General features: G+C 59.1%; 2 protein-coding genes across 8 annotated transcripts; both read left to right on the top strand.

The window, feature by feature from the left end:
- The first annotated feature begins 1,269 nt into the window (after positions 1-1,269).
- VAMP2 (vesicle associated membrane protein 2) lies at positions 1,270-5,073 on the top strand. Its single transcript, XM_082373407.1, has 5 exons — positions 1,270-1,416; positions 1,897-2,017; positions 2,497-2,655; positions 2,752-2,803; positions 3,413-5,073. Coding segments are annotated over exons 1-5 (351 nt in total). The 5' UTR covers positions 1,270-1,414; the 3' UTR covers positions 3,430-5,073.
- Positions 5,074-6,837: 1,764 nt separating this feature from the next.
- PER1 (period circadian regulator 1) lies at positions 6,838-21,756 on the top strand. Of its 7 annotated transcripts, none has more exons than XM_082373145.1 (24): positions 6,883-6,957; positions 7,181-7,301; positions 12,333-12,749; positions 12,867-12,965; positions 13,053-13,207; positions 13,308-13,429; positions 13,521-13,722; positions 13,876-13,927; positions 14,069-14,211; positions 14,594-14,672; positions 14,750-14,856; positions 15,038-15,191; positions 15,266-15,374; positions 15,463-15,594; positions 15,825-15,930; positions 16,030-16,201; positions 16,299-16,429; positions 16,572-16,751; positions 17,388-17,621; positions 18,476-19,041; positions 19,475-19,649; positions 19,837-20,026; positions 20,366-20,516; positions 20,927-21,756. In XM_082373145.1, the coding sequence occupies exons 3-24, from the start codon at positions 12,475-12,477 to the stop codon at positions 21,194-21,196; spliced, it is 3,804 nt and encodes a 1,267-aa protein (XP_082229271.1). In that variant the 5' UTR covers positions 6,883-6,957; positions 7,181-7,301; positions 12,333-12,474; the 3' UTR covers positions 21,197-21,756. The 7 variants fall into 7 exon arrangements, with proteins under 7 accessions (XP_082229272.1, XP_082229271.1, XP_082229274.1 ...); XM_082373148.1 differs by having other exon boundaries at positions 7,181-7,320; positions 16,036-16,201; XM_082373143.1 differs by having other exon boundaries at positions 7,181-7,320.
- Positions 21,757-23,990: the final 2,234 nt, after the last annotated feature.

The following is a 23,990-nucleotide window of genomic DNA, read 5'->3' as shown; positions in this document are numbered from 1 at the left end:
TCCTGTTTGTCCAAGGCCACCAGCCTCCCCTGCCCCCCTTCCAGGGACACAGTGAGCACCCCTGCCCCCGGGCCACTAGGTCTCCTTCTTCACTCTTGAGCCTGGTCCTGACCCATGCCACCGGACAGGCAGCTCACCTGTTCCCATCTTCCCCTGCGTCAGGGGGCCAGTCCTTCTGGGAAGGAGTGGGGTGGGTGTGTCAGCTGCTGCGCCAGTTTAGAGGACCTAAATGGAGACCAGTCAGGGACGGCAGGGGTAGTGGATTATCTCCTACCGCGTCCCAGATCAAGCCATTTAACACATATACATGTAGCCTCTACATGTGTAGTATATTTTGGGTCCAGAGCCAGGACAGGAGCTGTTAGGATGACACCAATGAGGTTAATCCGCACGTAAAGTAGTACCAAGTACCTGGGTACCGCAGGTGCCGTCCCTGCCTACTTACTGTCCTTCCGCCTAAAGGAAAACCAAAACAACAAAACAACAAAAAAGCAAAAGTCCTGTCCTTTCGCCCAGGCCCTGTGCCTGGGATCAGAGGTTGAGCCCTCCTGCTGCTGCCGGCGTAGCTGCCCCCACTCTGGGACGGAGCTAGGTTTAGGCCAGTCTGCAGCCACCACCTGAAGCAGCCCCACGGGGCAGCCCCGTGCTCTCCTCCCGGCGCCCTAAGCTTGCCCCACCTCAGTCAGGCCTCTCCTGCCAAGGACCCCCGGTCTGAACCTCAGCTGTGACGATCGTGTTGCTATCCCCCCTACTCAGCTGTCAGGGGCCCCAGACCTCCCTTGAGATATCCACCTGCGGGGCAAGGGGCTGGGGACCAACTGCCACCACTTCACCTCAGCAGCGGGGTCCCAGCTATCCGCATGGCCCGGGAACCTGCACTTGCCCCTTCTGATTTCCCCCCGCCCGCCCATTCCACATGCTGAAGGCGGATCAACAGGCGTTGGGACCTGGGGGCAGGCCGAGACCCGGGGCTGGGTGGGGTGCGGACCGGTTGATGGGTTTCACGGAGTTGGAGGAGGACGTGTTTGGGGCTGAAGGGTGCCGTAAGGGCCGGGCGGCGGGGGCACGGGGACGACGGGGAGGGCTGTGGTCAGACCGGGTGGGCCAGCTGTCAGTGTGGGGAAGCCGCGGCCGCCAGGCTCCGGGCTCCCGGGCGATGAAGGAGTGGCTGGGGCCCCGCAGCGCCAGACCAGCTGCCCAGCCAGGCGCGATCTCCGCTCTCCGCGCCCCGCCCCCGCGGCCCGGCTGCCGACTAGAGGCCCGCCGCGCCCCGCCCCCGCCCGCAGTGCCCGGATGTGAGTGACGTGCGGCCGCCATCTTCCTGTCCCGGGCAGCCAGCGCCAGTCGGAGCCAGCGCGAGTCCCCGCCGCCGCCATCACTGCTGCTGCCAAGTCCTCCGCCCGCTGCCCCCGCCATGTGAGTTGGCTCCCGCGCCCGCACCAGGTGGCCCGCGCCGGCCGCCACCCTTGGGCCCAGGCCCGGGGAGGGCCCGGGGTTCGACTCGCGCCCCGCATCCCGAGACCAGGCCGGCGCCAGTGACTGCGCGCAGGCAGCCGGAGGGCTCCGCGTCCCCGGCTGGCCGCGCGGGCCCTGGCCGCGGGAGGGAGCGGACCAGCGTGCGCCCGCCCCGCCCCTGTCATCGCTGCCGCCTGTCGTTTCGGGTCCACCCTCATTTGACAGACGGGGAAACTGAGGCCCGGGGGGGAGGGGTCCTCACTCAAGGTCACGCAACAGCTCGCCCGCGAGGCCGGACGGAGTCCAGGGTTCCTATCGGGTGGCTTTCTTCCCGGGAAGGAGGAAGGGAGGGACGGATGGATGGACAGGCGGATGGGCGGGGCCTTGGCTGCGGGGCCAAGGGCTCCAGGCCTTGGGTCTTGATCCGTCCCTGCCCTTCAGGTCGGCCACCGCTGCCACCGCCCCCCCTGCCGCCTCGGCTGGGGAGGGAGGCCCCCCTGCGCCCCCTCCAAACCTCACCAGTAACAGGAGACTGCAGCAGACACAGGCCCAGGTGGATGAGGTGAGTTGGGGGGGGGGCGGTGTCAGAGGCCAGTGGGAAGGACCCTGAGGGTTGGCAAACCGGTGTGCGGGCCCGTCTTGGGTTGGGGGTGATGGCAGTTCATGTTTATGAGTTTGGGGACAAAAATATGCCATGCCCGGTCCTTGTCAGCATGCAGTTGGGAGGGCCGTGGGGTGTCAGTCAGCCTTGCTAGCCTGGGGTGTTCACCCTGGGCGGGTGTGCTCTGGTGACTGGCAGGCTGTTTGAGGCTCGGTAAATAGAGGGTGCTGCTGTGATATCTGAGATGTCTGGCTACCAGCATGCCCCTGATGCGTGCTCCTTGGCGCATCTGCGGCTGTGCTAGGCATGTTCTGTGTATGTCCTTGTCGTGTTAGCCAAGCAGCATCGGGGTGCGTGTTGCATATGTGGGCTCATGGTGGAGGAGTGCTCTTTGCGATGGGCCTTGGCACACTCCCCCTGCCTTGCGGGCCTTCCCCCAGGTGGTGGACATCATGAGGGTGAATGTGGACAAGGTCCTGGAGCGGGACCAGAAGCTGTCGGAGCTGGACGACCGTGCAGACGCACTCCAAGCAGGGGCCTCCCAGTTTGAAACAAGTGCAGCCAAGCTCAAGCGCAAATACTGGTGGAAAAACCTCAAGGTAAGGGTGGAGGCAGGCGGGAGGGCAAATAGGAGGAGTGGTGGGCGAACGTGAGTATCATGGTCTGTCTCACTGACCCTCCCCTCTCGCCCCCAGATGATGATCATCTTGGGAGTGATTTGCGCCATCATCCTCATTATCATCATCGGTGAGTAGGGTGGGAGTGGTTAGGGCCCTTTCTTGAAGAGGTTTCCCCTGTGATTTCTGGGTTTTGAAGGTCATTAACCTAATTTTTACTATTCAGCAGAAAGCACATATAGCTGCCAGTAGAAGTTCTGATTGATCTACAGCCCCAAACCTTGAAGCTGTTTAGCTTGCTCTTTGCCTGATTCTGGGCAATTTCTGCTAAGATTTTTGGAAACAGGAAAGCTGGTGGATCCCCACTGCTCCCTTGAGGACCCTTTGGGCCTAGGAGCCCAGTCTGGGAACCCTGGAATTGGGGAGTGGGAGAGCAGTAAAGACCCAGGGGCTTGAGAAACAGCTAGGAAGCCAACCACCCCACTGTCTGAGAGCTGTGGTCTCAGAGGCCCAGAGGATTAGGGGTCTGTGGCCCCAAGGCCGTACCGTGGAGTTGCAGAGACCTTGGAACCGACCTGTCCAGCCTCTTTGTGTTACAGATGGAGAACCTGAGGCCAAGAGGGGAAGGGATGTCAACCAGCTGGGAGGTGGGGAAGATGGGAGCAGGGCCGGGCTGACACACTGCTTTCTCTCTCTTTCTCCTTTCTCCCTCTTCTTCCTTCTCTTTCCCTCTCCACAGTTTACTTCAGCTCTTAAACCCCTGAGGAGCCTGCCCTGCCCAGAGAAGGGCCTCTCCCCCCCACCCCCAGCTGCTCCTCCACCTCTCAGCCATATCTTCCAGCCCCACCTCCCCGGATCCGTGTGTGTGTGTTGTGTGTGTGCCCCCTTGTAAATAGCCAGCTGTTATTTATACATATATAATATTATATATATTTGGTCTGTTTGTAGTTTTATTACTAGAAGATTTTTTCCGGTTGTCCTTAGCACCCCTTCCTGAGGTTCCCGTCACCTCCTTTTTCTCTTTCCCTCCTTCCCTTTCCTCCTGACCAGCCTCAAGTCCCCTTCATTTGCATCTGCTATGCAGTCCTCTCTTCCTCTCCTTCCCTTGGATTTAGCTGATCCTTCCTCCCGCCCTGGACTTCCCCATACCTCCAACCCCCTGCAAAAAATATAAAAAGCAACTGTCCAGGCCTCCCTAGGTGCATCTTCTTTGCATCATTGGGAGGCTTCGAGACTGGTCCCTTATGGTCCTAAGAATCCCAAGGTCTTCTGGGAGCTTCCAGCATGTTAATTAGCATCCATTTGCCTACTGACATCCCTTTTGGTTTCCTTCCCCCCCCCCCCCCATTTTCTCTTCTGTTCAGTCTTTCAACCTGTGTTTCTTTTTTACTGAGGAGTTAGTCCCTGTTGGGCCTTGTATCACACTTTCATTTGCATGACGTTACTTGCAGGTGGTGGGGAGCCTGGGCTTTTGGGGAGCCAGCCTGTTCTGGCCCCCAGGATCGCCCCCTCCTAGCCCCCCTAGTCCAGTTTGCCTCCCCTACCCCGATTTTCCAAACCTCTTGTCCCTCCTTTCCCTCCCCCCAGCTGGTGTGTAAGTGTCTTGGAGTTCAGTGTGTTATGATGGACCAATAATTCTGCCACTTGGAGTCTCTCCCCACATTCCTGCTCCCCAGTTTCCATGTGGGGTGCTCAGTTGACATTCCCATGGGGTCTCCCTCCCTCCCATCTGCCTGATCTGCCTGCTCCTCCTCCCACCAGGAGAGTTGGGGCTTGGCCACAATCTGATCTCTCTTGGGAGAGGTGGCTGCCAGTGTGTCGGGGGGGTCATCACTGCCTTGGGGAGGATGGGGCAGGGCAAAGAATCCCCCCAGTTCCTTCCTGAAATCTCTGGCCCCACCCCTGTTGGGGGCTGGACTGAAATCCCTCCTCCCTCATTGGGGGGGTGTTGCCCCGTCACTGCCCAGCTCCTCTGACTGCCCCCTTGAACTCAGGCTGGGGGTACTGGTCACTGCCAATGTGTGCATGGGACGCGCTGCAAGACGGGGATTCTTGCCCCTCTCCGGGTCTCTTCTTTAGGTGAAATGATGAAGGAAGGGTCTAATGTCTTTTTAAATGGCACAATTTTAGGGGTCTGAGGGTGCAGTCCCTTAACCTGCCACTGGAGGGCACCCCCTAAACTCTTTCTTCCCCCCACAGTCGAGGTTCCTGTGTGGAGGGGGAGCAGGGAGATCAAAGCTGTGGTGTGAAAGGGTAGGGAGAGATGCTGGGGGTGAGGGTGCTGTGTTCCAGACCCCCCATATTATCCCAGTATCCCCTGCCCCCCTTCCCTCACCCCATGCCCCCAATTCTGTGGCGCATCCATATTGTGAAAATGTACAATAAATGTGTAATGAGTAACCAGGTGGTGTTCTAAGATCTTTTCTTAACCAGTGGGAAGCGTATTGGATCTGCAGGTTTAACAGGAAGGTTGAGAAAGATACATCTGGAAGCGACAGCTTTGCCAAGGGGCCTGACCTTGGGCAGGGCAAAGGCAAGGTGTGATTCCCCAAATGGCCACGAGGGGGCACCAGGAGTTGATAATGGGAAGTGTTCATGATCCCAGTGTCTCTCAGTCCTGTAAACCCTGAGGTCTGGGCTTCCCAGCCCCCCCCCCCCCCCCGCCGCAACTCTCCCTTCCCTGCGGGCATGCTCCTGCTGTTTATTGGATCCCTTTCTACTCCTTGATTGAAGTCTCAAATGCTCTGCAGTCTCTCCCGTGGTCATTTACTCCTAGGCCTGAAGTAGATGGAACAACTGTGAAACATCTCTCCCTCGTTGTGCCTAGCACAGTGCTAACATCCAGAAGGCGTTAGTAAATACTTACTGAAAAAAACAGCTCAGGGAGATCCAGCTGAGTGCGGTGTGGAGCTGGCTGTAGATGGCCTGCTGTCCCTGCACTCTGTGTTGTCCGACTGGTGGCTCTGGACCCCATACTGAACTCCTTTAACCTCCAGCTCTATAACGCCCTTGATGTTGCACCCTAGCATCCCTGCCCACAGGCACTTTTAACAGTGGGTGGCGAGTGCTAGGTGAGTTCTGGAGGGCCCACTTTTCTGGGCTGCAGCATGAGGATTCAGCAGCTTAGGAAACCTAAATAGTGTTTCCCAAACTTTTAGGCTCCTAAGAACTACCGGGAATGCTTTTAAAAATAGATTTTCAGGCCCCTTCCCCGGAGATTGATTCAGCAGTTGTAAAGGACCCAGGTGATTCTTACCATTAGGTATACAGTCATTATAATGTTCATCTCTTGTTGAGGGCTTACTAGTTTCAAGACAGTGCTCAGGGCCTTTTTGTGCTTCATCTACTGAGTCCTTCACAGGTTTAGGGTTCCCGCAGGCCTTAGGACCCACCTTGTTTATCGTATCAGGGACCTGGGTTCAAATCTTGACCCCACTGGACACTAGCGTGTTAATCCGGATACATTATGTAACCTCTCTGGATCTCAGTCTCATTTATGAGACGGTGGCAAGTAGATAAGCCGCCTCCTCTGGGTTTGTAAGAAGCGCATGGCCTGGCCCACAGAAAATATAATCTGGGAGGTGGCTATCATCTTCATCGTTACCACGCGGCACTGAGACCTGAAGAGCGCTTCACCGTAATGCTAGCAGCTTTCAGCTTCAGGGAGCTTCAGGAACCCAGGTCCGCAGTCCCAGCGCGGGGGCGCTCTTGTCACGCGCCTGACGGCTCACAAAGCGCCCCCACCAAAGCCACCACCCCTCACATCTGCGCCTGCGCAGACTCGGCCGTCCTGGGTTAGCGTGTCGTCAAGGAAAATCCCCAGCTTCTAGGTAAACAAGTTGCCGCGTGAGATCGCCCGCACGTGTCCTCTACAGCTCCGGGACCTCTCAGCCTATGAGAAAATTTGGAGGACTGGACTGGCGTCTGCGTCACCGATTTAGGCAGGTCGGGGGACGCTGCCACAGCCAATAAGAACCTCGGAGGTGGATGTGGGCGTGGCTTTAGGTCAGCTTCCAATCAACGTGCTAGGGTGGCCCCTCCCGCACGTGTATCTGTCACTGCTGGTTGGCAAACTGACCAATGAGAAGATGAGGGAGGCGGGCGGCGCCAATGGTGGCAGTGCGGGGGCTGGGTGGCCGCACGCGGCGCGGGGCATGGGTCGGCGCCCTTCGGCCAATAAGCTTGAGGGGTGTGGCATCCTGGTCGGCGGGCGGGCCTGGAGAAGCGAATCCAAGTCTCCTTGAAGCTAGTTGGGAAGAAATTGGACGGCGTGCGCGCTGAGCGGTAAGTGCTCAGGCGTGGAGGGTGAGGAGCGGCGGTCGGTATGGGTTTTTCCGCGGTGGTTCTGTAAGGAGGGGTGTTAATGCATTGCCGTGAGGGGGAATCTTGCAAATGCGTGATCACCGCGGTGGGAGCTCTGATGGTTGCGCGGGAATAGGGGCTGCGAACTCAGCTCTAGAGAGAGGGGAGCGGAAATCCCTGACTTCAAATCCCTCAATGCCCTAAGGTCCCTGTACTCCTGACTGCCGCGGGGAGGGGCTCAGAAGCCAGCGAACTGAGGGAGCTGAGAACCCTGCTCCCAGGGAGGTACGGGACAGGACCCCTGAGAGCCGGTGGGAGACGTTCCAGTGAGTGACTGCTGTTTGGGTAGGTGCCTTAAGCACTTGAAGTAGGCAGGGGTTCTGAGGCTGGAGAGAGGTCCTGGTAGGGCAGTTGAGAGGGCACCAAAGGGGATACGGTGATTTGAAAAAGGGTGGGGTGATGATTTGTGTGACCCTGAGCTAGTCACATCAGGGCTCTGGATGTCTTTCTCATGTGTAAAGGGGAGGGGTTGGGATTCGGAGCCATCTTTGGTAGTAAACGTGGGGTAGCAACTGTCGGATCCTGAGAGGGAGGATGGATTTGTGCAGATTGGCTGTACACGTGTCTTCCTGAGCCCCTGGAGGTGAGGAGGCACCAACAGGGTGCTCTGGTATCTGTCTGTCTGTACAAGCAACCAGGCCTGTGGTAAAGTGACCTGCGGTAAGGTGGAAGAGTGAGGAAGTGGGGTTCCTAGGAAATCACTGGGGCTGGTGGCTGCTAGGGTGATCTCAAGGACTTTGTGAGCATGTGAAAACTGGGACTGTGATGATTTGAAGTGTGTGGAGAGTGCAAACTGAATGTCCCAGAGTAGAGGAGAGGTTGGATGGAGTCTGTGTTTTAGGCACCAAACTTAGAATTGGCTGAGTGTTTGAGAGGCCCAGGTTCCCAGAGCTGGTAACACCTCACAGGTTCCTGAAGGGTAAGAAACCAGAATGACAAGCCATTATCAGAGCTCAGATTTGAACCCTGGGTCCCATTTGTTAAGAGCCTGAGAACTGATTATGAGGCATTTTAGGCAAGTTTGGTAATTTCTGAGCCTTAGTTGGTCCTTGTGGAATGGGGATAATGATACCCATCTCACAGGATTGTTCTGAAGATTAAATAAGATAATGTATGTAAAGTGCTCAGCGCAATGCCTGGGTCATGTTTTTAATTTTTTTTTTTAGGTAAAACAAAATTGTTATAGGGTGACAAAAGAACAGTGACAGGGTATAAGATTTATGTGAATGCTGTGGTTGGGAACTATTCTCACATTCTTAAGTTGTTTTGAAAATTTTGGTGACCCCCGCCCCATTTCCCTCTTCCTGGTTCTTGTCTTGAGGCACCAGCCCCAAACCTTCATTCCTCCCTTTTATCCCTCTCCCAAGATCCAGGCCCCAGGCTGGGCCATTTGCTCTTTCCCAGTTCGAGTTCCTCATCCTAGACCCATTCTCCTCCCTATCCCTCCTCCCTGTCTCTGCTACTGTAGTAACAAGAGATTCAGGCTCTGAAGGGGGCCTCAGGGAAGGAACAAAGGTCTCTTGCAGAACCTGGCCTCCAACTTCCCCGCCCTGGCTTTGGGATCGGGCCAGCAGATGTGTACAGTCTGGGAGAGGGGGAAAGCCAATGCCAGGAGCTGTAGGAGCAAGCCAAGGGGAGGGCGGATGCGAGTCTGGAGAAAAGAGCCAGGCGTGGGGGCGGGGGAGGGGGGGACCCCTTCCTCCTAATCCTCTCTCCAGGAATCCCTGGCTTTGGGACAGGACGGCTGTCGTTGGGTTGGGGGGAGGCGTCCAGGCTGGGTGCATGTCCTGGGCTACCAGCCAAAAGAACATGATGTTCCCAAGTTCGCTGGCCGCCGCCCTCTCGGGCTGGCCGCCTCCCAAACCGCTGCCTCTCCAGCCTCCCTGCCCCACATTCCCCGGCTGCCCCGCCCCGCCCCCTTCCTCCGCTTTGACGTCACCGCCGCCTCCCGCCCCCTCTCCTCCATTGACGGCAGCAGGGTCTGGTTACTGTGGGGACCGTGAGGCAGGATCCTGGTTAGGGCCTTGAGAGCTGCTGGAGCGCTGGACCCTTTTGTCTACGCAAAAGAAAAATATGGAGGTGGAGGTGGAGGTGGAGAGCAAGGATCGCCTCTGTCGGGGGAGATCACATCTAGAGCCCTAAGGAGTGCTAAGGAAGAAGAAAAAGGATGTTTCCAGAGAAGAGGTGTCTGAAAAGGAGACAAGGGACTGGGCCACAGTATATGAGTTGGGGGGACATTTTCAAGGAGAGAAGACTGAGAATCCAGGCTCCTGAATCCTTTATTTCCTGTGTTTTCTTGCTTTGGTTTTTCTGGGTTATTCTGTAAGCTTTTCCACAGAGCCCTGACCCTGCCCACCCCACCATGGGGAACACAATTGTTAAGGAAAGCTTAGGCCACGTGACAGTGAGGGGTGTGCACCCACGCTGATTACGTTAGCATCAGCCTCTTCACTTGCCACCCACGTTTCCAGGGAGCCCTGAGAGGAACTACACATCAGTCTTGGATGGAGGGGGTCTGTGTAACTGCAGCTCTTTGCGGCCCAAGCTGGCACTTTATTCCCCCAAATTAGGACTCAGTGTTCTGCTTCTGGCCTCTTAAAAAAAAATGTAATTTCCAGCTCCTTCTCTATTACTGAGGCCCCTCCCCCTCCCCTAGCTCTAGTTATAAAGTCACCATGTTTATGATCACCTACTGTGTGTCAGCTTCTCTCCTGGGGGCTGCGGAATACAGTTAAGAGACAGATGATGAGGTCCTTGGCTTTCTCTTCTTGCGGTGGGGACCTGAAGCCCTTGCCACCCCACCTTTCTCTGTCTAAGGTCTCTTCTCTCAGCCACCTCTTTGTTCCCCTGCAGCCCTGGCTGCCTGGCCCCTACTTTTGGGGCAGCCGTAACTGGGCGGCTGCATCCTCAGGAGAGAAGCACTAGTCACCACGTAGGTTGCCCAGTGACCTTTTCTCTGATTGGCCATGGAAACACCTGCCATTGTTTCCCTTCACAGCTCCTGTTGGCTCTGGCTGCCCCTTCTATTGTTTGCATCCTTCCCCCCACTCCACCCCCTCCTCAGATGTGGACCCTCGATTACCCTCCTCCTAGCTGTCCACAGGATTTGAAGTGTCAGAGGAAGGGATTGGGTAAAATGGCTTTATTGTGTTGACAAGGCTGGGGAGGGGAACCTAGGAAAGGCCAAGCTGGGTTTTCTGTCCATCTCCTCCCAGGGACCAGCTGTCTCATCCAGCTTGGCCCACCTCCTAAGGTCTGCATTCTTTCTGCCCACCCCTGGCAAGGCCAGGGTGTCCCGTTGTGCAAGGCTGATGAGTTCAGGAAGTAGAGCTCTCTTAAATACCTACTGTGGCCCTGGTATTTTCGTTGAAGAGGGACAGCCTACCTCCCCTCCCTTCCATTATTTACTGTACAAGGCGTCCCGCGCCCATTGGCTGGGCTGTGGTGTCTGGGGCCCTTCAGCCCAGCGCCAGCACCCAGATCCACGTGCGCCCGTGTGTGTGACACAGCCCTGACCTCAGTGGGGGCCAGTAGCCAATCAGGCGCCGGGACGAGATCCCCAGCCAATTGGGGGCGGGGCCTGCGGCTCTGCCGGCAGGAGGCCAATGAGGGGCAGCGCCTGGCGTTATGCAACCCGCCTCCTGGCCCCGCGGAGCTTGCACTCGGCTGCGGGCTGCAACGGCGGCGGGCAGGCGGCCGGAGGGCACTCGCGCGGCCAGGTAAGCATCTCCGCGGCCACCCCAGGGGCCGGTCTTCGACCCGGAGCCGGACTGCCGCCACTTCCAGCCTGATGGGCCGCTTTCGACCCGGGCGCTCAGATGGCACACCAATAATCCGCCTTCCTTGCCGTTGTCCACCCCCTCCCTGTCCCCGGGGACCTAGGTATTCCTCACAATCCTGCACTGGGCGTCCGCACTCCTGACCTGCCTACCTTACCTCCAGCTTTGCCCCCAGCTCCCAGCTGCCCCGGCCCCACACCTGACCCTCATCAGGCATGCCCCCTGCTGCCTTTGTCACTCGGGGGGCCCCGGTTTTGCCCCAGCACCAGGACCCCTTCGGGCTTTCCGCGCTTCCCGCGCTCCCTCCTCCAGTCCCTGGCCTCGCGCCGGCTGTGATGTCAGCCCGGTTCAAACTGGAACATCTCGTTCCCGGTGCTAGTTCCTGCTGTTGGCCACAGCCTTCCCTTTCCTCCTGAAGCTCAGAAAATGCTCTGAGGTTGGGGGCGTGGTTGGAGGGAGAGTAAGGGAACAGCCGTCTGCTGGTCTTTGTCCGTCCCTTGGTCAGAGCAGAGTGTGTCTGCTTCGGATGGGTGTGTGTGTGTGGGGGGGGGGTGGCGGTGGTGGCGAGTGTATAGAAAAGTAGGGGACCGAAGAGAGAGGATTCCTGGGATCCTGACAATGGGAGGCCTCGGTCCTGGGGGTCGGGAGAAGGTGCAGGGGCCAGAGGAAGAAAGGCTGTGTTGTCTTGACCAGAATGATTGGGATCCTGGCGAGCGCCAGTCTAGGGGCTTTTGCGCGGAGGGCGGTGGTGGTTGTGTTTTGCCCTGGGGAGCAAGGCCAGCCTCTGAAACCCCGATGGCTGCCCCTCTTCCTACGGCCACTCGGCCCTCCGGGGACTGGGGATCTATTAGAGGTGGGCGACCCCTGGTCGCGCTTGCAAGTGCGGGAGTGTGTCGTTTCCCCGCTTCCGCCGAGAAATGGGGGAGGGGTCGCCCCCCCCCGCCCTCTTGCGGGCCCTCCAGCAACCGCTGAGCTCAGCCGCTGACGTCGGTTTCCCTGGCGACCGCAGTGGCGGCGGAAGCGCGTGGTGGGACCGCGCACGTCCGCGCGCATGTGCGGCGGAGGTGGCACCGCCCCCGGATAAAATTAGCCCGGAGGCCTAAATATAGAAGGCGGCAGGCTCGCCCTCTGCTCCGAGGCCTTGGAGTTCCAGGCGGAGTGGGGCCCTGCTGGCAATTTGGGGATGGGAAGTATCCAGGCTGTGGCTCACAGCTGAAGTTCTTTCTAGACGACCGCTTAGGTGCTACCTCCCCAGGCCACGCTGGCAGGGGATGTGGGGGAAGGACCAAGAGAGGCCCCTTCCCACCTGCAGCCCCGAGACCTGCCCCCCCCCGCCCTCCGCCCCCCGCCCCCCGCCCCCCGCCCCGTACGCGGACAGGAAACAGAAATTGCTTAGGCTCCATATTGGAAGCCTGGGTCTCAGGAGCGTGGGGGCCTGAAAGGGAGGGTCTGAATGAAACCGGCAGGTGTTGTGAATTTACAGCCCAGGTTTTTCTGCTTCTTGGTCTCTCTTTTCAGGCGCTGGCTGTGATCAAACTTCTCAGCTCTCTGAGGCTTGAGTCTCCCACCTCACTCCCCTGGCCAGGCCTCCCGGCCCCCTCGTGCCTCTCTGGTGGCCTCTCCGCCTTCCCTGTTCTCCTGCCCTCCCCATGGCCCAGACATGAGCGGCCCCCTCGAAGGGGCTGATGGGGGAGGGGACCCCAGGCCGGGGGAATCCTTTTGTCCTGGAGGGGCTCCATCCCCTGGGCCTCCACAGCATCGACCTTGTCCTGGCCCCAGCCTGGCTGACGACACGGATGCCAACAGCAATGGCTCCAGCGGCAATGAGTCCAATGGACCGGAGTCCAGGGGTGCATCTCAGCGGAGCTCACATAGCTCCTCCTCCGGCAATGGCAAGGACTCGGCCCTGCTGGACACCACTGAAAGCAGCAAGAGGTGTGTTTGGATGGGTTGCAGGTGCTAGGAGTGGTCTTTTGAGCAGACTGAGCTGGGAGACAGGCCCGTGCTGCTGGCCACTTTCTTCTCATCTTGGGTCTGTTGCTTCTCCCCTAGCACAAACTCTCAGAGCCCATCCCCACCCAGCAGTTCCATTGCCTACAGCCTACTGAGTGCCAGCTCAGAGCAGGACAACCCGTCTACCAGTGGCTGCAGGTTCGTGAGGTGAGGGCTGGGGGAGAGGGTTGGGGGCCACGCTGGGGGCTAATGCCTGTACCCGCTCCCTCCCTGTGGGCCCTGCAGCAGTGAACAGTCTGCCCGGGCAAGGACCCAGAAAGAACTCATGACGGCGCTGCGGGAGCTCAAGCTTCGGCTGCCACCAGAGCGCAGGGGCAAGGGCCGCTCTGGGACCCTGGCCACGCTGCAGTATGCACTGGCCTGTGTCAAGCAGGTGCAAGGTGAGTGAGTGGTGCTTCCTGGGCGGGCAATGGTCAGGTCCTGGGCTACTACCATGGGGGCAGTCTCCTCACTAAGTGTGCCGCTGCCCGCACCCTGCAGCCAACCAGGAATACTACCAGCAGTGGAGCCTGGAGGAGGGCGAGCCTTGTGCCATGGACATGTCCACCTACACCCTGGAGGAACTGGAGCACATCACATCTGAGTACACGCTTCGCAACCAGGTCAGCGCGGCCCAGCCTCTGTATCCCGACGCACCCCCAGCCCCACTCCCACAGCTCCTGAACCTGCTCTTGTCTTTGCTTTCTCGCCTAGGATACCTTCTCCGTGGCTGTCTCCTTCCTGACAGGCCGCATCGTCTACATTTCTGAGCAGGCAGGTATCCTGCTGCGCTGCAAGCAGGATGTGTTCCGCGGTGCCCGCTTCTCAGAGCTCCTGGCTCCCCAGGATGTGGGCGTCTTCTATGGTTCCACTGCCCCATCTCGCCTGCCCACCTGGGGCACAGGGGCCTCGGCAGGTGAGGTCCCCAAGTGCTTGGGGGGAGGGATGAGCAGTCCCAGGAAACACCTGCCATGAGGGGCCAGGGGCCCCAGGGTTTTCCTTGCTGGGTTCTTCTCAACCCAGGGAGGGGATGGCGAGCTGTGCTCACTGCTCTCCTGGTCTGTCTCAGGTTCAGGCCTCAAGGACTTCACCCAGGAGAAGTCTGTCTTCTGCCGTATCAGGTAGGCAGGGGACGTGGGAGCAGACCCCTTGCACCTTCCACACCCCCTGTCTTTCTTTGCTGTGTGGCCCTTGACCTTGAGGTGGGGGGGTGGGTGGCTCTTCACTGACAGTCCCTAATGCCTCTTTCTTTTCCTGGCTAGAGGGGGTCCTGACCGAGATCCAGGGCCTAGGTACCAGCCCTTCCGCCTAACCCCATATGTGACCAAGATCCGGGTCTCTGATGGGGCCCCTGCGCAGCCGTGCTGCCTGCTGATCGCAGAGCGCATCCACTCTGGTTATGAAGGTGGGCGGGCCAGGGGCCTGGCCTGGTTGGGGTAGGAGGAAGGGGGCCTTCTCTAGGCTGGGGGTGAGGCAGGACAGGAGTGTGGAAGACAGTTTTGGAACACAGAAGGTATTGTTAGAATGAGGGTTTGAACGCCCCTTTAGAGGTAGAGTTGCATGAGAGTCCTAAGCTAGGAGAAGGTAAAGGAGAGTACCTTGGTTTTCAGTTTCATTATTGGCGTGGGGCACAGAAATTGTCCAGACCATCTTTGTAGGCTAGAGGGTCCAGGGCAGAGCTGTGGAGAGAATTGTCTGCCAGCCAGCCTGGGCCTGAGGCAGCATGGAGGGCTGAGGAGCTGGACCATTCTGGATGAAATCCAATGGCCACGCTTTCTGTGCCTCAGCTCCCCGGATTCCCCCCGACAAGAGGATCTTCACTACGAGGCACACGCCCAGCTGCCTCTTCCAGGATGTGGATGAAAGGTGAGGTCAGGACTTGGAGGAAAAGGAGGTGTCCAGGGCCGAGGCTTTGGCCATTCTGATGCCTCCTGTCATTTCAGGGCCGCCCCGTTGCTGGGCTACCTCCCCCAGGACCTCCTGGGGGCCCCAGTGCTCCTCTTCCTGCATCCCGAGGACCGACCCCTCATGCTGGCCATCCACAAGAAGAGTGAGTTCCTTTCATCCTGTGCGCCCTTCTGGCTGTCTCACGGGCTTCCTAACAGCTGCCCTTGTGGTTGTGTCTTTCAGCGCCTTGGTCTCTTGGATTTTGGGGTGGGGGGGAGGGCTCCACCACCTTACTTAGCTCTCCCTCCCACTGACCCGCACCTCATTTCCCACTCTCTTTTCAGTCCTGCAGCTGGCTGGCCAGCCCTTTGACCACTCCCCTATCCGCTTCTGTGCCCGGAATGGGGAGTACGTCACCATGGACACCAGCTGGGCTGGCTTCGTGCACCCCTGGAGCCGCAAGGTGGCCTTTGTGTTGGGCCGCCACAAAGTACGCACGTAAGTGGGTGGTGCCCTGGAGGGCGGGCCAGTGTGGAGGGGGCAGGGCTCAGCTCATCCTTCCCACCCCGCAGGGCGCCCCTGAATGAAGACGTGTTCACTCCCCCAGTCCTCAGCCCCGCTCTCTCCCTGGACCCTGATATCCAGGAGCTCTCTGAGCAGATCCACCGGCTGCTGTTACAGGTGAGAGTTGAGGGGAGGGGGCTTGGGAATGAGGAAGGCGTGCGGAGCAGGGCCATGGACATCTGACCTGTCGCTCTCCCTGCCTCAGCCTGTGCACAGCCCCAGCCCCACGGGGTTCTGTGGAGTCGGCCCGGTGACTTCCCCAGGCCCTCTCCTCAGCCCTGGCTCCTCCAGTGCCAGCAACGGGGGTGACGCCGAGGGACCTGGGCCTCCTGCGCCGGTGAGTGCCTCTCTGCCACTTCACCCCCTTAGTCCCCCGTCCCCTTGTTCTCAGAGTCAGCACTGCCAAGCCCAGAGGAGCCTCGTCCACCTCCTTTTCTTTCTCGTCCTGCTCTCATCTCTCATCGTGATCTCCGCGCCTCCCCACTGGGGCCTTCTTCTTGCGCTAAGCCCTAGGCTCCCCAGGCTGGCCACGCCCCCCCCAATGCTGCCCACTGCCCTGCCCCACAGGTGACCTTCCAGCAGATCTGTAAGGATGTGCACCTGGTGAAGCATCAGGGGCAGCAGCTTTTTATTGAGTCCCGGGCCCGGCCTCTGCCCCGGCCCCGCGTCCCTGGTGAGTTGGTGAGGGTGTGGGTGAGGAGTGAGGCCTGGGGCGGGGCGGGTCCCATGACCTTCAGCCCAACCCAGAGGAGCTTTTCTCTCCTCGGCCCAGCTACAGGCACATTCAAGGCCAAGACCCTTCCCTGCCAATCCGCAGACCCAGAGTTGGAGGTGGCACCTGCTCCAATCCAGGCCCCACTAGCCTTGGCTCCTGAGGAGGCTGAGCGGAAAGAAGCCTCCAGTTGCTCCTACCAGCAGATCAACTGCCTGGACAGCATCCTCCGGTAAGGCCATCCTGGCCCCTTCTCCCGCTTGGGCCCCGGCCCCGCCCCGCCCCACCCCACCCAGGCACTGCCCTCACATCCTCTGGTGCTTCCTCAGATACCTGGAGAGCTGCAACCTCCCCAGCACGACCAAGCGCAAATGCACCTCCTCCTCCTCCTGCACCACCTCTTCGGCCTCCGACGAGGACAGGCAGCGGGCGGGCGTGGTCTCTGTGGGGGCCGAGAAAGGTGAAGAGCCAGGCCGCCCTGCCCCCACCACCCGGTCCTCTGTTCCTGCGTCTACATTTCTGTCTTTGGGGCCCCACCTCACTCTGTCCCGTCCCCCCCAGCCTCCCAGCGGGGTGGTAACTGGCACCATCTCTCCGTACAGATCCATCGGCAGTGCTGTCTGGGGAGGGGGCCGCCCCTCTGAAGGAGCCGGTGGTGGGAGGAGGCGCCCTGAGCCCGCTCGCCCTGGCCAATAAGGCGGAGAGCGTGGTGTCCGTCACCAGTCAGTGTAGCTTCAGCTCCACCATCGTCCATGTGGGAGACAAGAAGCCCCCGGAATCGGGTACGGGCGTGGCTGAGGGGGGCAGTGCCCGGGCTCCATCTGGTCCCCCAGCCAGCGTCCCACCCCCACCCCCCACCTGCCTTCTCCCGCCCTCTGGTTCCTGATGGAGAGAAGGAGCCCCCGTCTTAGCTCAGGGCTGCCGCTTCTTGCTCTCCCCCCGCCCGCCAGCCTCTGCCGCCTTGTCTGTCCCTCATCCTGCTTCCTGTGTTCTCACTGTCAGTTCACACACAAAGTCTGGGGTGTAGTTCAACCTGAGGTGCTGCCCACAGAGGGTCTGAGGCAGGGACTGTTGAAAAGCCCTGAAGGGTCTTCGGGCATTGACCTGGAAAACGAGGGAGGGAAGTGCGAGGTGTGGGCTTCCCTTCCAAGGAAAGTCACGGGGGTGTCATCCTAGGGTAGTGCCACTGGCGGGGACTGAGTATCTTTTCTTACCCTGGGACGGCTTTACATGGGGAAGAAGGCCCGGAGCCTGTTCTCAGTGGGGAGGCGGCCAAGAGATGCAGGGGAGGCCCAGGCTTGGCCGCAGGGCAGAGGCCAGGGTTTTGGCTAAGCTGCTGGACATGGAGGGTGCCGTGTGGTGTGGGTGTGCTAACGCTTAAGGTGATTCTGACCTTTCCCCTGTCTCATCTTCCTCAGACATCATCATGATGGAGGACCTGCCTGGCCCGCCTCCCGGCCCAGCTCCCAGCCCAGTCCCCAGCCCCACGGTGGCCCCTGACCCAGCCGCAGGTGCCTACCGGCCAGTGGGCCTGACCAAGGCTGTGCTGTCCCTGCACACCCAGAAGGAGGAGCAGGCCTTCCTCAGCCGTTTCCGTGACCTCGGCAGGCTGCGTGGACTTGACGGCTCCTCCACGGGCCCCTCGGCCCCCGGTGAGCCGGGTAGCCACCTGGGACGTCCCTGAGCCTGCCTGCGGCCCGGTCTAGGACCAGACTGTCGGGGGAGGGCTTCTTGAGGGAGGTCCTTGTGCTCCAGGGACCCAGGCTGCTGCCACCTCCGCCACCAGGGCCCTGCTTAGGGACGGGCCCTCGCTAGCTCCTCCCCAGCGGGCGGGGGTCCAGGCTGCCGCCAGAGGAGGGCAGCACTGAGACGGGCAGGCAGAGGCGCTCTGCTCCAGGTAAGCCACTCCAGGCCCCGTCTGGGGGCAGGGGCAGGAAGCGAGCCCACTCAGGACTCAGTTGCCGCTGACTGGGAGATCTGTGTGGACCGGCAGGGAGAACTGGGACGACTTCGGGTGGGGGCAGGGCTTCAAGGGCAGATGGAGGCCCCCTGCAGGCGGGCACAGGGCTCGGGACTGGGCTTTCCCGCCCACCTTGGCTCCATCGTGAGCCACGCGGAGCACGGCCCCACTGGCAGGAGGGTCGCCCAGGCTGGCAGTGGCTGCTGGAGTTTGGTGGCTGGACCGGAGCCACCTGCCCGCTCGTCCACGACCTCGCCTGCCTCCTGTCCGCCAGCAGGCCTGGGTCTTCTGCACACCCCCAGCACCCCGCCTCGTGTAACCTCTCCTTCCCCGGCCGCTTTGTCAGTGAATCCCGCGTCCCTGTGACTCTTCCCTGAAGGTCCCCCCACCTCCCCAGCATCCCCTCTGTTAATGTGTGGGCCAGGGAGCCAGACTTTCTGGGTCCTTCGCCTACCCTCTCCCTGGTCCGAGTGGCAGGGCAGCCGGGGTGGCAGGGGCGCTAACCCCCAGGTCGAGGGCCTTGCTCACCCTAGTCTCTCCCCTCAGGCTGCCGCCACAGCCCCGCGGCCCCCGGCCGCCGCCACCACTGCCGATCCAAAGCCAAGCGCTCCCGCCAGCACCCGACCCCGCAGGCCGAAGCCCCCTGCCACGTCTCCCACCCGTCGCCTGTGCCATCCTCTGCCCCCTGGCCCCCACCACCAGCCACGCCGCCCTTCCCGGCTGTGGTCCAGCCTTGCCCCCTCCCCGCGTTCTCCCCGAGAGGAGGCCCCCAGCCTCTCCCGCCTGCACCCACATCTGTGTCTCCTGCAGCTTTCCCTGCCCCGCTGGTGACCCCACTGGTGGCCTTGGTGCTCCCTAACTATCTGTTCCCTGCCCCACCCACCTACCCCTGTGGGGTACCCCAGACCCCCGCCTCCCACTCCCCTTCTCCGTCCCTGCCCCTGCCGCCCCCCAGCCCTCCCCGCCGCCCCGACTCTCCGCTCTTCAACTCGAGATGCAGCTCCCCGCTCCAGCTAAATCTGCTGCAGCTTGAGGAGCCCCCCCGTGTCGAGGGGAGTAGTGCTGGGCGCCCCCCTCCCAGTGAGGAGACTGCTGACCCAGCGGCCAGACTGGTGAGCACTGAGGCCCGCCCCCATCCTCTTACGGCCCCCATGCGGCCCTCTCCCCCCGTTCCTCCCGTTAGGCTTCCTCCTGCCCCCTGCCCACCTGGCGTCCCCAGAGGGTGGTGTCGTGGGGTGGGCGGCCCCAGCTGCGTTTCTGAATGAGGCAGAAATCAGCTGCCTCATCTATGAAGTGGGGACAGGCCTGTGTCTGACAGGTGGTGAGGACATCCCAATAACTTCAGAGAGTGCATCTGCCGCTTGGAAAGGGTCCAGCGTCACGGCTCTACTCTTCGCCAGCTCTCTTGTCACTCAGCCTGGGCCCACTGTCATGGAGTGGGAAGAGGCCGCTTGGGTTGGGTGTGCCCCCAGCCAGAGGCAGCAGTTGAAGGGAAGCCTAGGTGCTGATCCCTTAATCCCTCCCCGTCCCCCTCCCCTCCCCCAGGTGGAGATAACTGAGTCCTCCAACCAGGACGCGCTCTCGGGCTCCAGCGACCTGCTGGAGTTGCTGCTGCAGGAGGACTCGCGCTCTGGCACCGGCTCTGCTGCCTCGGGCTCCTTGGGCTCTGGGTCTGGTTCAGGCTCCCATGAGGGGAGCAGCACCTCAGCCAGCGTCGCGCGTGAGTGCCCCGCCTCCCACAACCCCTCCCGGGGTAGGGCAGGGTCTGGGGGGTTGGGAGGCCAGGCCCCACTTTGGCCGAGCAGCCTGGGCCCCTGCCCTGCTTCCTAAGGCCAGTGGGCTTGAGCGAGGCCTGGTGGAGCGCCGGTCGGCCTGACTCTGTTGGCTGCCCGCCCCTCACTCTACAGGCAGCTGTCAGAGCAGCCACACGAGCAGGTACTTCGGCAGCATCGATTCTTCCGAGGCTGAGGCTGGGGCTGCCCATGCCAGGGCTGAGCCCGGGGACCAGGTCATTAAGTACGTGCTCCAGGATCCCATCTGGCTGCTCATGGCCAATGCTGACCAGCATGTCATGATGACCTATCAGGTGCCCTCCAGGTGAGGACTTTCAGGGACCTCCTCTGCCTCTTTTTCAGAGGAGTGGGGAGGCTGGCGGCCCACCCTCACTCTGCAGCTAACTTGGGGTTTTCTTTCTGGGCCTGGCTCTGCCCTGGGGCTTTCCTGTTCTGCCCCCCGCCCCTTGGAGCCCCATCATTAGTCAGGCTGAGGGCAGCTTTCCTGGTCTTGGAAGGCCTGAGTTCCCGGAGCACCGGTTCAGGGGAGGAGCATGAGGCAGTGAGTGGGGAGCTGGGGAGTTGAGGTAAAGGAAAAATGCCAGCCTCGTGGGCCCTGGCCCCAGCTCCCATTCTCTGCCTCCTGAACCCCTTCCCGGAGCAGGGACATGGCCTCTGTGCTGAAGCAGGACCGGGAGCGGCTCCGGGCCATGCAGAAGCAGCAGCCTCGGTTCTCGGAGGACCAGCGGAGGGAACTGGGTGCTGTGCACTCCTGGGTCCGGAAGGGTCAACTGCCTCGGGCCCTTGATGTGATGGTGAGAAGAGAAGTCTGGGCCAGGAGGGAGAAGAAAGAATTGAGCTCAAGTTGAAAGGGTAGAGGCTAAGGGTTGATCCCCTCATTGTTCCTTGGATCATTAATTCTGAAGGATGTTAATTCCACTAAGTTTGCTGCTGGGTTATTTAGTGTTAAACCCCATGTGTTTCTGTAGACCTTTTCTTGGCCAATCTTATGCTAATGTATATTGTGATTGTCCCATAGTGGGGTCTGGATACAGGGTACAATGCATTTTCCAATCTTGTTGACCCCATGCGCATCCGTGTGGATTAATGTTTCTTGTGCGTACATTTTGGGAAGTACTCTCGAGTTGGGGAACAAGGGGAGCTAGGGTGGCAGGTCAGCAGTGAGAACTCTGCCTGACTCACTCATATCCTTTCTTTCTCCAAGGCCTGTGTGGACTGCGGTAGCAGCACCCAAGACCCTGGCCACCCTGATGACCCACTCTTCTCGGAAATGGATGGACTGGGGCTGGAGCCCATGGAGGAGGGTGGAGGCGAGGGGGGTGGCGGTGGTGGTGAGGGTGAGGGTGGTGATGAGGCCCAGGCCCAAGCTGGGGCCACGGTCTCAAGCTCTCAGGACCTGGCCATGGAGGAGGAGGAACAAGGTGGGAGCTCATCCAGTCTAGCCTTACCTGCTGCAGAAAATGGCACCAGCTAGACTACATTTGGGGCCACCTCCGGGAATGCATGAGAAGCTTCCTTCTCCCATGTCCCAACTCGAAGAACTCCGATGTGGCTGGACCAACCAATAGAAAACTGTCCCGGCTTCTCCCGCTGTAGCGGGGGTGGGACCTACCCCCCACCAGCAGCAGGATCCAGGGGCTGCCCCTGGCCTCTTAGAGAACAGAGAGTGGCGCTCTTCAGCCCAGCCCAGAGAAGCCGCACCTCCCCTCCCTGCTGAGGAGTCGTTCCTTCCCCTGGACAGGGTTGCTGACAAGCTGCTGAAGTGGTTCTCCAAGCCCCAGCCGAGCCGGAGTCCCTGTCCCTGAGGGTTGGGGCTGCGTTTATTTATTGGGGGAGCCAGCCCTCTGAGGCCCAAGCAGGACCCAGTGGTCCAGACCCCTAGCTGCTCCGGGGTGGGGGAGGTTGGTGGACCGTGGAGTCCCTGGTGCTGCCCCTCAGGTGGGACCCAGGTGTTCTCAGCTGTACCCTCTACCGATGACATTTGTGTTTTTGATATTGTGTCTGTTATTTTTTAATATAAAAAGAAAAAAAATACCAGGACTTTGTGGAATGAACTTTGCGGGTTGGGTTAGGGGAGCTCTTTGTGGGGAGGTGTGGCGCCCCGCTTTCCGGAAGGTTGTAGTGAGAGTGAGCCATTCCCTCCCGTGAGGACCTGCATCCCTCTTCTCCCCACACCCTTGCTCGCTGAGAAAGGTCAGTCTAGGTGGCTAAGGGACGGGGAGCCACGCACCCATTCATAGTCAAGTTGGTCCCCAACGGTGTGGGAGAGAGGGAGGTGATGCAGAGTATTAACCCTCAGGCTCAGAACTTGGGAAAGAAAGGGGGAACCTTGTAAAGGATGAGTCACTAAAGACCCGTGGCAACCATTATTTCGGTTGTCTCTCGATTAGTGACCCTCAGGAACAGCTGATCAATATCTAGACTCAACGACCCACCCATCGGCGCCGTGGCTTAGCTGGTTAAAGCGCCTGTCTAGTAAACAGGAGATCCTGGGTTCGAATCCCAGCGGTGCCTGGGACAGTTGGCTGTAGTATATTATTGCTGCGAAGGGGACACATCTCCAGACTTTGAGAGGGGGCCTCTCTGTTGTACGTATCGAAGGATTATTCTTCTTACCATCCATCCCGTTGCTATTTGAGTCTCCCTCCCTGTGCACTTTTAGTGCGAATTTGGAGGCTCACGCCAGCTGTCATGAACCAGGGTGTAGCGGCATCCCTTTGTCTGCCTTCAGCGGGGTGGGAACGTGGACTCAGGTTTGGTTGGGCCCATTTTGTACTGTGGCTCGGGGCAGGGAGAGAGAACTGGAAATTCGCCGCTTCCGTAGGGCCGTTGCCTCACAGGCGCACGCGCACTGACACATCAAGACAGTAAGACGGTGCTCGCGAGAGGCGGGCGTGCTGATAGGCAGCTATAGTTGCGCAGGCCCAAGGCCGCACGCGGCTGTGATGGCCGAGTGGTTAAGGCGTTGGACTCGAAATCCAATGGGGTCTCCCCGCGCAGGTTCGAATCCTGCTCACAGCGTCAGTAGTTTTGGGAACGGATACTACTGCCACCTCCGGTGAAGAAAACAACTTGTTTTTCCAGTGCTGTCTTCCTTTGGAGCAGATCCCACTTTTATTCCAAGACTCAGGGACTCAGCCACCCAGGACCTGTCCACGAGCGCCCTCTTGCGGGCCTCAGATTCCTGCCTCTACTCCTCCTCCAAAGGTTATATCAAGCAACAAGCCGTTTTAACTGCCAATTTGAATTCATAACTCCAAACTCAGGTGTTTTCTCAGTGCTATTAGCAATCATATCACATTTCCCCATCCATTTCCCCTCCAACTCTCCTACACGACTCTTTCATTCCTTTTCACATCAAACCACGAATCCCTTCATCCTCCTTCAGCTTTACTTCCTGTTTCACAGTGTTAAAAAGGCATTCGGTAATCAAAACACTACGGTACTGGCACAAAAACAGACATATAGATCAATGGAACAGGATAAAAGCCCAGAAATAAACCCACTCACCTATGGTCAATTAATCTACAACAAAGGAGGCAAGAATATACAATGGAAAAAAGTCTCTTCAATAAGTGCTGCTGGGAAAACTGGACAGCTACATGTAAAAGAATGAAATTACAACATTCTCTAACACCATATACAAAAATAAACTCAAAATGGATTAAAGACCTAAATGTAAGACCGGAGACTATAAGATTCCTAGAGGAAAACAGGGAAAACACTCTTGGACATAAATTGCAGCAATATCTTTTTGGATCCGTCCCCTAGAGTAATGGAAATAAAAACAAAAATAAACAAATGGGACCTAATTAAACTTAAAAGCTTTTGCACAACAAAGGAAACCATAAACAAAATAAAAAGACAACCTACAGAATGGGAGAAATATCTGCAAATGATGCGACCAACAAGGGATTAATTTCCAAAATATACAAATAGCTCATACAGTTCAGTTCAAACAACCCAAGCAAAAAATGGGCAGAAGATCTACATGGACATTTCTCCAGAGAAGACATACAGATGGCCAACAGGCACATGAAAAAATGCTCCATATCGCTAATTTAGGGAAATGCAAATGAAAACTACAATGAAGTATCACCTCACCCTGGTCAGAATGGCCATCATCAAAAAGTCGACAAATAATAAATGCTGGAGAGGGTGTGAAGAAAAAGGAACCCTCCTCCTGCACTGTTGGTGGGAATGTAAATTGGTGCAGCCACTATGGAGATCAGTATGGAGGTTCCTCAAAAAACTAAAAGAAGAGCTAC

This window comes from Balaenoptera borealis, assembly GCF_965194805.1.
Source record: "Balaenoptera borealis genome assembly, chromosome: 20".
Taxonomy (NCBI): Eukaryota; Metazoa; Chordata; class Mammalia; order Artiodactyla; family Balaenopteridae; genus Balaenoptera; species Balaenoptera borealis.
The sequence above is the reverse complement of the archived record's forward strand: the minus strand, read 5'-3'. Positions and strand labels throughout refer to the sequence as shown.

Bases quoted from the DNA above. Each gene is read 5' to 3' on its own strand.
- VAMP2 (XM_082373407.1), top strand. The intron at 2,018-2,496 runs GTGAGTTGGGGG...GCCTTCCCCCAG, and splicing joins CACAGGCCCAGGTGGATGAG to GTGGTGGACATCATGAGGGT. The intron at 2,656-2,751 runs GTAAGGGTGGAG...TCTCGCCCCCAG, and splicing joins ACTGGTGGAAAAACCTCAAG to ATGATGATCATCTTGGGAGT.
- PER1 (XM_082373146.1), top strand. From the start codon at position 12,475: ATGAGCGGCCCCCTCGAAGGGGCTGATGGGGGAGGGGACCCCAGGCCG. The intron at 12,750-12,866 runs GTGTGTTTGGAT...CTTCTCCCCTAG, and splicing joins ACCACTGAAAGCAGCAAGAG to CACAAACTCTCAGAGCCCAT. The intron at 16,202-16,298 runs GTAAGGCCATCC...GTGCTTCCTCAG, and splicing joins TGCCTGGACAGCATCCTCCG to ATACCTGGAGAGCTGCAACC.